Below are 15407 nucleotides of genomic sequence, written 5' to 3'. Positions count from 1 at the left end.
TTTTTGTTAAGTTTTAATGAACGATTTTTTTTTCATACACTTATATTGTTGTTTTGCTATAAAGCACAGCAAGTGACTTTTACATAAACCACCTAAGCTATACTATTTATTGACCAGGGATAAATTCTGGAAAAAAAAACAAAAAACAAAATAAGTTATGTTACATATGAAGAGTAAATGTTCGTTCAGTGTATTTACAATATATCCTAATAATATATACATAAACCTAACTTGAGCTCCACCTTAAATTTCTCTAGTTTTTAGTCCTTTAAATATATTTCCATGGTCAAAGTTCAACATTATTACATTTTTTTAAAAAATATTATTTACTCATGTGTAATTTCTAGAACACAATACACATACCTCAGCGTTAATTAAATACAGTCACTGTAGGTGTAGTATTACACAAATTGCATAATTTACTCGAGGTATACAGTTACTTGATATAACCGACATACCTTACAAGCATCAGGTTACAGTTAAAGGTATAGAAAAACCGCTAAAGTCCTTGCAAGGACCCAGAACGCACTCTGGCTGTTCTTTAGTCATACGACCCAAGAGGATCAAGATGAACCCTGGACTTCTGCCTCCATCTTGGCTGTTGTTTTAATACTTGACTGTACTAGATTAAACCCACAACTGTTCTCCAATATTATTCAGTCTGATAGCTAGAGAAATGCGTTTTAACACCATGCAGCCACTGCACGCGTACTTCAACTGACCGTAGCTGAATGCACACGCGAGTGGCGCTTTCCATGTATATGGAAGACACACATTTTTGTTATTTTTCTGGCAAGTATTTCGCTTTTTTCGTTTGTATAAACATAGTCTTGTTCTTACAATCAGTTCCATAGATACCGACAGATAAATAAACAGCACTAATCTTATTTCTATAATAAAATAAAATACATATAAAAAGAAAAAACTTAAAACTGTTTCTAACTATCGGTAGACGTCCACAGGTTACATAGCGAATTTACTGGATTTAATGATGAGTGGTACTTAGGTCTATCTTCGTCATGTGCGATAAAGTTTCAGTATTTTTTGTGGGGTATTTTTGTTCAGATTTTTGTAGTAGTCTAAGTATGTCTGTCTCATAACAGTGACGTTTAATAATTGTGTAGATCTGTAGACCTGCGAACTCTGTATGCTTTAGTGATTATAAGCTTTGAAATGTCACATTTAACCATCCTGGTCAGGCTTAATCTACCACTGAACATAAATAGGTTTTATGGACTTATTATGTTTTTAGTTGTTGCCAGTCAGAGGTAATTTACCCTCTACCATATTTTATTTCTAGCTTTATTTACATGTTTGTTCCAATCTGGCTCTGAATCGTAGGTTAGGCTTAGGAAATTTGATAACATGGCCGGAGAAAAGTTTCATTAATGCATACTTTTGTGAGATGTTTACGTGTTTAGGTTAATTTTGTGAATATGATTTGTTGTTTGAGTGAACTTATCTTGGTTCTTCGTTTGTTGTAGTAGTTTTCTATTTGATTTAATTACTCGTGTGAATTTGTCGCTTCAATGGCTGCGGTATAAGTAGTCTTACATATAACCTTATTCTCTCTCTCTCGGGATTTGGGCGACCTTGTGTACCCTTAAGGGTCGGGTGCGATTTGACCTTTTCCTCCTTTCTTGAGCATGCAGTACGAGTTGGTATGGCTGGCTACTACTTTAGGGTCAGAGTAGTTTGAGTTTACCGACCCTTTTCAGGGCAATGTCCATGTACGTTTTTCGTACATTTATCAATATGATCTGCCCTATCAGTAGGAAGTCTAGTTTGATGGTGGCTTTTTCTCTCTCCCTTTTTAATATTTTTTTAAAAATTTATTTTTGTGTTTAAAATATATGTTGATCGGGGAGAGATGTTTAGGACTATCTTCATCATGTATGCTGTACCTATCTAGCTCGTATAATATTTCATTTTTCATTCAATTTTTATCGAAAGTATTATTTATTGTACTATATAGTAGTCTATTTACTATCGTTGGTTTGTTTACATATTTGTGTATGAAGTTTGATGATGTAGTTCTGGGAAATCTGTATACTGTTGTGAGGAGCGTGTTTTGTAATGTTTGTAGCTTGGTTTTGATTTTGTCACTTACAGTTATCCAAACTGGAGCTGCGTAGTCAATTACTGGCCTAATATACGTTTTGTAAATGTTCAGTATATTGTATGTTGATGCTTCATTGTTCCTGCCAGTTAGACTTCTAGCATAGATAGCCTTATTGTATTTTCTAAAGATACGATTCAAATAAAGGTGCGAAAATATATGCAAGATATCTGCCTATGAAAGGCATTAAGTACATAAAACTCTGTCTAATAAAACGTAAGAAAGAACTTGAAGTTGTAATATATGTATCCACAACGAAATGAGATACAAGAAACTGCTACAAACAGATTACAATGGGTAGGTTACGCCATTTCGTCTCTAGCATGATAAGCACTAACGTGCATAGTTCAATATTTCGCATAACACATCTCACCATACAAGTACGGCTTGCTATGTAAATAAGTATGTATTGAGACCAATAATTAATTAGGACCCGTTTCTTTAACTAATACTTTTAATAATTAATATATTCATACCGGACATAAATAAATGCTTTAATATCTGAGATAAGTAGTATACATGTAAAGTTTCAACGCATAATAGTAAGAAAAACGTGGTGACAAAGACGCTATGTATATAAAAAACAACCAACTACGGTTAACCTAGCTTTCTCGAGTGAAACAAAGGATATAATTAGACGAAGCTTTTTATTTCATACACATGAAAGTAGCGAAATCACCCTTGCTTAGCACATATAGAAACTGAAAAATAAGAATATTCAAAGTGTAATAATTAAACGTTTAAACTTATTTTCTACGTTCTGGATCAGATAGGATCAAAACAGGTTAGCCCAGTCGAAGTCAGATTCAAAATGATTACAACGATGTTAAAAAACATGGAGTCGGTCAAAGTAATTTGTTTTAGAAAATGTTGTTGTTGTTTTTTGAATTAAGCACAAAGCTACACAATGGGCTATCCGTACTCTGCCCACCACGGGTATCGAAACCCGGTTTTTAGCGTTGCAAGTCCGCAGACATACCGCTAAGCCACTGGGAGGCTTTTTAGAAAATAGCCTAATGTAACTGAAAGATAGAATGGATGAACATACAGTCTCAACCTATATGTTTGCCTTCTATACATAAAGCGGCTTAATTATACACGTGATTATACATGTGTGTTTGTGTGCATGTGTTTTAGAATGAAAGTTTTTTGTATTTAATAAAGTAAAATTAAAACATTCTCAAGTTTTAAAAAATCCAATAGATACAACGTTATTCCAATTAAAAATTAAGATACAAAAACTGCACAACAAAAGTATACCTGTTCCCACAGATAAATACTTGTCATTTAGTGTTTATCTGTTAAAGATTCTATGCACAATTTAAGATTAATGAAATTAATGAGACACAAACAGTTAAACTTGTTAGTCTTAACCAATCTAAAAGATATATTAATTAATACATTTAATTAAAGATTATGAAAACATATTTCTAACCAAATCCTTTTACAGATTTTTCTTTACTGTATGTTATTCCTAAGTTACATAAATATCCTATGAAATTTAACTCTACAGTTAAAATAAGTATTAAACAACTATCATTTCATTAAATAAAGAAGTTAATATTTTATTTGATAAAACTAAAAATATAAATAGCAGTGATGATAAACAAACTTTTTATATAATAAAAATAAAATTACCCAGTTTTAGAATATTTAAATAATTGTGGAGAAGTAAAACCGATCAATATTTGATTTTACTACTTTATATACAATAATTCCTTTAAAAATATTAGTTATGGATTCATTAACAGAACAATATTGTAACCTTCTGTATTACATGAAAAAATAAATTGCATCTTCAAAAATATACAGGTTATATTGAGTTTCTGTATTTATAACAATTATATCCATTTTTTCAATAATCAGGTAATTAAACAAGATGTTTCAATGAGAGTCAACTATTCCACTAGCATAGTAAATTTATATGTTTACTTTTATGAAAATAAATTTATTGAAAGCATTATAAATCCCGATTTTTATTTCAACTGCGTAACTTAATTAGTACAAATAATCTGGAAATGGGTAAATTTATTCACAACACTTACCCAGTAAGATTAGAAATGGTTTAAACTTAAATATTTGCTTGAGTTTAATATCTATATTGGGAATTAAAATAACTAATAATGATATTAAGTTAAATATTTTGATAAAAATATTAGTTTTTCTTTTGTAATATGTGGCCAACCCTCTCCTAAAGGTAATATCCCATATTTTTCTATTATCAACATTATAAATTCATGAGTACTTAATATTTTGTAGAAGTTGTAACAAATTATAGTATTACTAATGTTAAAATATTAATAAAAGGTTAATATAAAATGAATCACAAAAGCAAACATTAAAAATTTATTGACATAACTTCCAACGAACATAATAGTATACTACACAAATATAAGAAAAAACGAAATATATAAAGCTTGAAAATGTTGACAATCTTTAATATTTTTAAATAATTAAATAAAGTCACTTAAACAAAAAAACATCTTTTGGCACTATTTTCATTCGCGCATTAACATTATTAACACGAACAATTACGTACGCTTTTACAAGACGTGATCTATTAATTAGTAGTTACACTAGACTTCACTAGGTTGAGTATGTTACTAGCTCAGAAAACGCGGTAGGGATTTTATTCTATTTTAATATAAATTATTTTTTGTCAGTTGTGCTATTAATACGATCTAATTAATAGAAGATTTTCTACTCTAATGGTGAGTGAAACGTCAACTTTAGATCTTTTCCTTTCTGATCTCCCTCAGTGGAAGAACCTTATTTTACTTTCTTCAGAAAGCAGTCACTGTCCCATAAATGTCTGCAAACACTGAAGAATGATATAGGTGTGGGCTTGAGCACCCACATCTTGTTTTCTTATTTTATATTTTTTTCTTATGTCACTCTTTTTATTCTTTACATGTGAGGCTTGGTGAACGGAGGTTAAGACTGATAAGCGATGTATCCTAACACTGTGTGGGTTCTACTTCCGCACTCAAATTCCAAGGCACGTTTAATATTTCCCACATGACAGCATGTGCCACGTTCCATGACAAACAATCCAGCGGTTAAACAACTGAAAATGTAAATGGACTTTTGTCAAATAGTGGTTTAGCGATTCGATTTCACAAAATGTTTATATTGATATACAATAATAGTTAAGATCCACTATTATGAAAAAAAAACAAAAAACTTTTCAGTCTAACCTTTGAAAACCAAACATCAAAAATTTGATTTCATATAAAACTTGTTCGGTGATAATAAATAATAACTTTGAGATTACACTGTATTATGTATTTACCTACTACTTGCTGTACATTATTTTATTCTTTTCCGTGTATTTACGTAATGAGGTGTTACTACACAAAACGTTTATTAAAATTATACTTTTAAACAAATAAAATATAATTTAAAGAAACGTTATACACATTATACACATGCGATGAACGAAGCTGACATTAGCTTGACAATGTATATCAAACAATTAACGCTTCTATGTGGCGCAACCAGTTTCACACGTAAGCTACGACACTATTCTCTTTTCCATTCCACCCTATACAAACACCCACATATAGTATTATTGAAAAGGTGTTTTATTCAAGGCGAGCTTACAAGTATACATATAAATCTAGTGCATTTAGTTGCATGTACATACGCAAGTCAGATTTGTAAACTAGTAGCTTTATCAGTGCAGTTGAACTAATGGTAGCCCAACATCAACATTCTATGATTCAGATAGAACACAAAATTAGAGATTTATGTTATTAAAACTGTCCCCTGCTGGGACAGCGAAGTGTCTACAAATTTACAACGCTAAAATCAGGGGTTCGATTTACCTCAGCGGACATAGATACCCCGATGTGGCTTTACTATAAGAAAACACACTCACAAACACTTATTTAGTCTACAGAGTTTTGAGTTGGAAAAACAACAAAACTATGTGTATATTAAATGAAAATTCGAAGCATGAATATAAATAAAGAAGAGTCTTTACAAGTGCTCATTACAGATAATAACAGAAGACCCCTTTCAATGTTATTCTAAATTGTCAATCAAGAATAAATTATTATAATTTTACTCTCACTGTCTCGCAATACTCATAAGACAACTGATGCCAGTTACTTCAACTCGGAGTACCCGCTAACATCAGAGTGAAGTCACTCACCATGCATAAGAGGAGGGAGGAAGCAAACCTCAAGAAGAGCCTATATTTTCGTTCTTTTGAATACCAGTCACACAACTTGAATAGAGAAGAGTTAAAGATAAGTAGTTCTAATTTGATAAATAGATAATGAAACAATTAAATCAAATATATAATAGCAGAAACAATTGCCATGACACTTCCATAAAGGAAGTTCATAAAATAAAGGTCGAAAGCAAAATCAGTCACGTTACTCATGAGATCATACAGGAAAAAAAATGTAATTTTTAAGTCAAGGAACGAGATTTAAAAAAACTAGATCGATGCTGTTTGCTTTAAATATGTACCTAACTGTAACACGTAAATTAACATGACGGTAGTGTTTCATCACGGAAAATACAGATGTGAATAATACCTACATAAACACACAAATAATCTCATTTATATCAAAGCCACAGTTTAGGATAGCCTGAAATTTTGGATATATATATATATATAGATTGACAAAGGTGACATCTTGTATTAAAATCGCAAACTGCATATGAATCGACTCGTAAAATATTTTATATATCACTTTATTCATATTGGAATAAAACAGCTCGCTCGAACTTTATACCACATATTAATCTGCTTATTAGAGCTAAATGAGTTCGTTAATATCTACATTTGCAATTGTGTATGTGCGTATAAAATAGCTCCTGTCACAGGTCCGGTTCCCTAAAATTTCTTCGATGGTATACTTTCCAACATATATTCTGAAATACAACTTCAGTATTGGGTGTTAGCAAGGTGACAATAAATTAAAAACTTTATTTTACAAAAATCAAAAGAATACACCATTATGCAAAATCTCTCTATAGATGACGAGATCAAAGGATGAAATTTTTTTTTCCCCAAATGAACACATACCGATAACATTTTTAACAATGCCGAAAACCTTAAACTTCTTCCAAAAATTAATCATACTAAAAGTAAACATATCCACGTGCAATAAACGCATTTTTTTGTTGTTGTTAAAAACAGGAAAGCCAGGCACTTTATGATCACAAAAATAAACACTCGCACAAATAATAACAGGAATCTTAATGCAAAATACCTTTTAAACATAAGAGGATTTTTCACAGAAGTTACCACGAGCAGAGAATGAGAAACTAAACGTACCGTACCAGTTTATCAATTACCGCGAGAGCGAACCTGTGCCTCAAGCGACAATCTTCACATGGTGTTGGCCTCGTGTCCTTGAGTACAGCTTGTCTGATTTTAAGTCTTACATGCATAATCGACTGAAGAAGATTTTGTGTGTGTGTAAAGAACGAAGTCTCTTCACTCAGTGGATTTAAATTGTTGTCTTACTAACCAAAACAGTATATGTGTAAGAACTGTACTAAAGACATCTGATGATTTTACGTGTGGAATTCAGTAAATGTACAACGAATGAAATACGTTGCTCATTTTAGGAACTTATAATTAGCTGAGATTTGGCGTTTATTAACCCAAAGCAACTTGACTATTTCCGCAACTAGCTAATTAAAATCCTAAGTGTAAACATAAACGCAGCCACACTGAATTTCGAGTTATAAAAGCTCACCATTAACAATTCCACACTTCACTCTTAAGTACCTTATTACGTAACTTAACATACTAGCATTACTCGTTGAATATACGTCTTATAAAATACATTACTGCACGTAAACCTGCAAATAACTAAGTCATATGCGCATAGTAGCGATAAAAAAAATGATCGGATTTCACATTCTTAAACACGATGGGTTTTTTGGTTTGTTTGTTTTTACAAGGCAGATAAACGTGATTTGGTACGATAATATAAATCACAGGGTGCCGTAACAACTGTGATGACGTAATATTTATCATTTCACTTTAATTAATATTGTATTTAATCTTTAAAACACAAAATGCAATATTGTTATCAGGTCATCCCACAAGTAATGTCCGAAAATTTAATACAGAAAGTGTATCATCATTTATATCTTTGTAGAAGGCTTTAATAACTAAAATATGTAGTAGGACGTGTATAAAAATGTTCAGACAAATAAAAGAAACTAACCAAACTCCACTTTTTCAGATCATTAATCAAATAAACCCTTATGAAGATGAATGTGTCTGATGAGAACATTAAGCACATAATGCTTTATGACTTTGAAAAGGTAACAGTGCAGCAGAAACTACACGAAACATTCAAGGTGTTTATGGTGTGAAGTCTCTCAAAGAAAGAAAACTTCGAAGATGGTTTCAGAAGTTCAGATCAGGTGACTACAGCTTAAGTGATGCACCATGTTCAGGTTGTTCTGTTGAGTTTCATCATGACTTGCTTCTGGCTGCACTTGTTGAAAATTGTGCTGTAACAGTTGAAGAACCAGCACAGAAGCTTAATTCAAGCCATTCAACAGTTTACCGTAATCTGCAACAGCTTGGAAAGGTGTCAAAACTTGGAAAATTGGTCACCCATGATTTAACAGAAGTCAACCTCCGAGCAAGAGTGGACATTTGCACTTCTCTGCATTATCGTGAACGTAACTCACCTTTTGGGGACAAGTTAATGACTGGAAATGAAAAATGGATATTCTATAAAAATGTTAACAGCCGCAGACAATGGCTCAGTGCAGGTAAACTGGCTAAAGCAAAGCCGAAAATAGACCTCCACCCCAGGGAAAGTCTTGTTAAGCGTTTGGTAGGATATTGTTGGTGTGATCTATTTTGAGTTGCTGCCACTCAATGTAACAATTTCATCAAACTTATATTGTTAACAGTTAGAGCGCTTGAATGTTGTACTGAAAGAAGAGGCCTGCTTTGATTAATTGTGAAGGTGTTTTGTTACAGCAGAATAATACACGGCCACATACAGCAAGGATCACATTTGCAAAGATTGAACAGCTAGACTGGGAAAAACTTCCACATCCTCCTTATTCTCCAGATCTTGGCCCATCTGATGATCATCTATTGCGCTCCACTCGTAATATGAGGGTCGCGAGTTCGAATCCCCGTCACACCAAACATGCTCGCCCTTCAGCCGTGGGTGCGTTATAATGTTGCGGTTAATCCACTATTCGTTAGTAAAAGAGTAACCCAAGAGTTGGCGGTGTGTGGTAATGACTAGCTGCCTTCCCTCTAGTCTTACACTGCTAAATTAGGGACGACTAACACAGATAGTCCTGGTGTAGCTTTATGCGAAATTCGAAAAGACAAAAAGTAAGCAGCCATTTAATATCAATATATATATAAACTGCTGGCCAAACTCTTAAGGCCAATGGACATAAGGAAAAAATATGCATTTTGTGTTGTTAGACTCAACCACTTATTTGAATAGAGCTTCAAAAAATGAAAATAAGAAAAGGGAAAATAAAAATATAAACTTTTTTTTTGCATTTAATAAGGAAAATGTGAACACTATGAAATTGGCCTAAGTACTAGCTGGTCAAAAGTTTAAGACCATATCAAAAAGAAGTCCTAAACAGGGTAGGAAATGTCCAACAAGAGGTCTCAGTAGTGAGTTGCACGGCCGTCATTGCGAATAACTGCAAGCATTCGCTTTGGCATGGTCAATATAAGCGTTTGCAGAAGGCTGGCTGGAATGTTATTCCAAGTGGTGAAGACGGCTTCACGAAGATCATGCACTGTTTGGAATTGACGTCCATTTCTGTAGACTTCCCTTGCCATCCACCCCCAAACATTTTCAATGGGGTTCAGTTCGGGGAAACACGTTGGATGGCCCAAAAGAATCATGTTATTCGCCATGGAAAAGTTCTTTGTCCTGCGGGCATTGTGGATTGCAGTATTGTTCTGCTGAAAGATCCACTCATTTCCACACAAGCGAGGACCTTCAGTCAATAAGAATGCTCTCTCCAACATGCCAATGTAGCCAGCTGCTGTTTGACGCCCCTGTGTAACCTGAAGCTCCATTGTTCCATGGAAGGAGAAAGCACCCCAGATCATGATGGAACCTCCTCCACTGTGTCGTGTAGAAAATGTCTGTGGTGGGATATCCTTATCGTGCTAGTAACGTTGGAAGACATCTGGACCATCCAGGTTAAATTTTTTCTCATCAGAGAACAAAACTTTCTTCTACTTTTCTATGGCCTATGAAGACGTTTACGGTTTTTAAAGCCTTTCTCTCGGAGATGTCGTCTTATTGTTCTTGAGCTGCATTCTGCATCCGTAAGGGCCTTAATCTGGTTCGACGATCGGCTGGTGTCTTGCCGGACAACCCGTCGAATCCTCTTGCTCAACGCCGGCGACATTTTCTTGAGCCGACCACTTGAAATTCTCGTTCCGTATCCCTCAGGGTCTTTTAAGAAATTTGCAACAGCAGTTTTACTACGCCCAATCTCACCAGCGATGGCACGTGGAGAGAGACCTTGCTTTTGCAGCTCGACAATTCTGCCACGTCCAAACTCTGTCAACTTTTTAGCCTTTACCATGTTTTTACCCAATGTAACACAAGAGATGCCAGTTAGATGTGTTGACAACGCTAATTCTTGATCACAAATGACTAAATTTCGTTATGTGTTTACAGATTAACGCTTCGTTTCAATATGGTCTTAAACTTTAGAACAGCTAGTATTTAGGCTAATTTCATAGTGTTCACATTTTCCCTACTAAATACTAATATTTTTTCTCTCTTTTCTTATTTTCATCTTTCGAAGCTCTACTCAAATAAGTGGTTGACTCTAACAACGCAAAATGCATATTTTTTCTTTATGTTCATTGGCCTTAAGATTTTTGCCAGCAGTGTATATGAACAAATTAGTGAAAAAGTATTCAAACGTGTAGCTATAACAAATCTTCATAATGATAATTGTAGTACTACAGTGTAGCGTCACTTTTTACTTGTATCGCTTCTGTAATTCTGAGAGCTTTGCTCTAAAAACGTTCCGACAAGTTTTTGGGTACAGTTTGACTTTTTTTGTTTATAAATATCTGAAAACTGATGACTACTAGAAATATGAAATCTTGCCCTTTGAGGTAACCCCTTCATGTGGTCCCAGACATGTTTTATAATATTTAAATTTCGGTTATGGGAGGACCGTTTCATGAAACGGGTGGTACATGTTTTGAGCTGGAACACTACACAAACCAGCATGTCAGAATATTTCAACATAATAACTACAATAAGTTCATTCGAAATATTTTTTATATTCACAACGATTATACATGTAGGCACTTCACATAAAGTTCCTATGCTCAATGAACAGAGAGTAGTCCATTCCACCCACACTACAATCTCTCAACGTTGACAAAACGCAATCTTCCAACTTGTTTCAAGGCCACACTCGGCTTTCATCTCAAAACTAGGAGAAGAGTAGCACTTACCATACTACAAAACTCGTGATCATTCATCAAAATTCCAGAACCGTTGGACTATCACCAACATAAACGATGCACAGTAATTTTCAGTGACGACGCAGGAGTACCATATTCTTGACCTTAAAGATTGAGAACACGCTGGATAGACTTCAACCGATACCCGTTCTCAAGTATAATTACTGTTACTTTTTCACAATCCTAAGAAGTAAATACCCGTCAAACTCTTAACAGAACCAAACTTGAATGTTTCCTCGATCATTCTATAAAGTTCCTAATATTTTTAAGTACTACCATCAACTTGAGTAAGCAGTAATATATAAGCACTTTCTGACCTAGCACGGCATGGTGATTAATACACTCGACTCGCAACTTGCGGGTTCGAATCATCTGACTGATCATGTTCCCCTTTCAGCAGTTGGAGGTATTACAGTCATCAGTCTCACCATTCGTTGGCAAAAGAGTAGCCCAAATGTCGATCGCGAATGGCGTTGACCAGTTGCTTTATTTACTCAATCAGTTCTAAATTAGGGTATAGTTAGCTAAGATGGGCCTCGAATAGCTATGGGTGAAACTCGACAAAGGTATAAACTCTGTGGTAATGTTGAAGCTTTATGTAACGCAATTTATATAAATAAAAATATAAGATAAATGAAGATAAATACAGAAAAAAATATTGGTAAAAACTGTTAATTTAAAAATGGATAATAGTGATCGTCAAAAAAGTAAGAAAACATGTTCAACCCAAATACAAAGATTAAATTTCAAGTCTATATAACTAACTCTAAAAAAGTAGACAAATAAGGTTGGAAATACTGTTTACATCACGTTCTCAAGTTACAAATTCCTATTTTGATTCCAATAAAATTTTAAGTACTGCAGACATAGTCAAAATAGATATTTATAGCTTAAGAAAATAATGTAGACACTATTTATAGCCTTATTTGTTTACCTTTTTAGTGTCCCTAGTTGTAGGCTTAAAAACATATTTTTCTTGAGTATTTTTATGTCCACTTATCGAGAATAAATTTTAAGCTACACGTGAATACGCGTTCAGCTGAATGTAACCTGATTTTAAAAATTTACTGCTACATTTCTTTCACTCGACCACCACATTGAACTTATTCAAAAATTACAACTGATGTAAAACAAAGAATTAACACAAGTACTGATATCCCAGTACAGTAAACAAAATATAAAGTGGTTCTCAGTGGAACTTCTTGAAGGCAAAGACTGTATCATCACAGATTTACTGACCTGTTTCCATCAACAAAGCAGTTTCATCAAAACAGACTAATGTTTTTATAAGATGATTCAACACAGACTAATGCAACGTAAACAAACTTAATAACAAGTTTACCTTGTAAGGTCCACATGACATATACGTGTTCAACAGTTTGTTATGGACAAGTGTGATAGAATAAAGTGCCGTAAGTATTGCATGCAAAATAAGTAATACACTTAACATGAGTCGCCATTTACAACCGCGACCTTATCACTAATTATTTAAAAATAGTTATATGAAACATTGTTATATTCAGTGGTAATAAATACTAAATTCTCAGGATTTCAGCTAATCATAACAAACAGTAGAAAGAATCACCATCGTCGTTTGAATGAGGAAATCTACTATGGTAATCGTCTACTGTTAAAAACTTGCTGAAATATAGTCGTGGAAATCCACTTAGAGATAGAAAACTAGAGTTACGATAAACAACATAAAATTAGGAATCTTTCATGTATCAGTTTCCAATTAATGTGTTAGAATGCACGAGTTGTAGTTTCAAACTTACGAGTACGCTAGAAATTTTTTTTTTTAGTGGAAAGTGAAGGACTTGGAAAATTTTGCAGTAGGTCAAAACTAAAGAGGTCGAATTGAGTTTAAAAGTACCTTCTCAATCAAAATCCCTGTGCGATCCCACACTGCAGTAGATATCACTTGCAATAATTGTATAGCGATGTCATAATAGGGATTTGCAGCTTGAACAAGTTGTCAGCAGTAGATACCCAACCTTGTCTGCTTACTGTTTTGTGTTTGTGTGAACAGTACCTGTAGATTTAACATTTTCAATTTTAAATTACCTGATATGTTGGTTTTTGTTAATGCACAGAAACGGGCAAATAAATATATGTCTAGAGTAAGACAAAACATCTCACTTAGTATGTATATAACAGTAGAAAAGCTGTAGCCTTTTCAAATAAAATATTTAAAACATCGCTTTATAAAAAGCTTCATGTCTATTAATTATTCACTGAGTCAAGTGGCTTTGCCCTGAAGTTTCGTGGAAACACGCGTCAAGTACAAAAAGCAGCCGCTCATAACAACACTGCATCTATTATATATTTATAACTACGTAAATGAACTGTCAATGGAAAAAAAACAACAAACTTTAAAAAATTCATGAACATTCGGAGCGTTTCATATAGCGTATTTTCTAAGTTTTGGTGAAATAAAAAACCCAGCCGATTTCACTGTAGACTTGCGAAACAATAATATGAACAAATAGCCAAATTCAAGATAAAGTCTACTTTTTAATGTTTTTTTTACCTCAATGTTCTATTATGATTTTTAAGCAAATTTCTATTGCGATATCTATTATGAACCACCATAATAAAACTGCATTTGAAGCTTAGTACAAAAGAGGTATGTTTAACACAAAGCGGCTACAAGGTGCTGCATGAAATCGATAGAATATTTGATCGTATATAATGATATAAGCTGAGCTCTGGACAGCTATCACTGAAATACAACGCTATGCCAGCATATGTGTGTGTGTGTAATATATATTACACTAATTGAGAATATCCGATCAAAAAGCAAAAAGTGTACAAAGGATAATTTTAGATAATGTCCCTCTTCCTTCTTTCTTTTGTTTTTAAAACCCTAATGACCTCATTAAATGTTAATTACATAACCTGCTTTGCAGAATGTAATAATTGACTCAATTTAACTGATAAAGTGCTTGTGTCTTTAAATTCAAAAGTCTATAAAAAGTGGGAATGTACCATATTTCAGGGTTGCTTTTTATCTCAGGCAAACCTCCTAAAATAAACTGACCCATGAACATTGTCAGTTTCCAATTACCATACGATATACATACACAAATTACGGTAATGTAGCCTGCCACCTCTGGGTGATGGATGCTAATACACACAGACACATGGGAACGTCTCTACAGTACGATATACATCCGCACACTATACGGCAGAGTCATGAACTGATGAACAGTTAGCTAATCATTGTGGGTTTCTCATTCATCCTCTGTTCTATAAATACAACTTTGTTCGTGGCATTAACAGCCTTATCTGCGAGATTTCATACAAAAGAGTGACGTCATAGTTAGGAAAAGTCTGGATCCCATGGCCACCACACTTCCTTTCTTCACGTCGTTTTCAGGGTAATTATGGAAAGCCAATGCATATTTCATGGCCGAATAAAGACTCAGAAAATGTTGTTCCAAGATAAAATTAGAGCTAGTTTACAAATCTACATGCTAAAAATATCAGTAAAGGAAATCCCAAGTCGTAAGCTCCTACGGCTCAATACAGGAGAGATAGTGAAAAAGAGTGCTTTAAATAACTATATCTTTAGAAATTTCAACCGCCCACGTAAGACGGGAGCCATCTTCAAGCAGTGGGGTTTCAGGTTGTCATAAACAACAGTAGCCGACAATCGTGCATCCTTACATATATTCCCACCGGTAGCTTGTCTTTAACAGTAACCGTACATTCGTTTAGCCAAATACAAACAGCTTTCACAAACAACCAAGTGTAAAGTTATAGTGCTAATTTTTAACTTTATCCGACTATTTTAAGCAACATCATTTTAAGACTACG

The 15407-nt window shown here is 33.8% G+C and overlaps 1 protein-coding gene across 8 annotated transcripts in view; it reads right to left on the bottom strand.

The window, feature by feature from the left end:
* The window catches only part of LOC143232395 (transcriptional coactivator YAP1-like), an 81718-nt gene that overhangs the window by 51820 nt on the left and 14491 nt on the right, over positions 1 to 15407 (bottom strand). The window contains exon 1 of one of the 8 annotated variants that reach the window (XM_076467789.1): positions 459 to 689. The exons of the other annotated variants lie outside the window; for them this stretch is intronic. Coding sequence (XP_076323904.1) covers positions 459 to 469 — 11 coding nt within the window. The 5' untranslated portion in view covers positions 470 to 689. Of the gene's footprint in view, positions 1 to 458; positions 690 to 15407 lie in introns of those variants that run through there. 8 annotated transcript variants of the gene reach the window in all.

This window comes from Tachypleus tridentatus, chromosome 11 (genome assembly GCF_004210375.1).
Source record: "Tachypleus tridentatus isolate NWPU-2018 chromosome 11, ASM421037v1, whole genome shotgun sequence".
NCBI classification, from domain to species: Eukaryota; Metazoa; Arthropoda; class Merostomata; order Xiphosura; family Limulidae; genus Tachypleus; species Tachypleus tridentatus.
The sequence above is the reverse complement of the archived record's forward strand: the minus strand, read 5'-3'. Positions and strand labels throughout refer to the sequence as shown.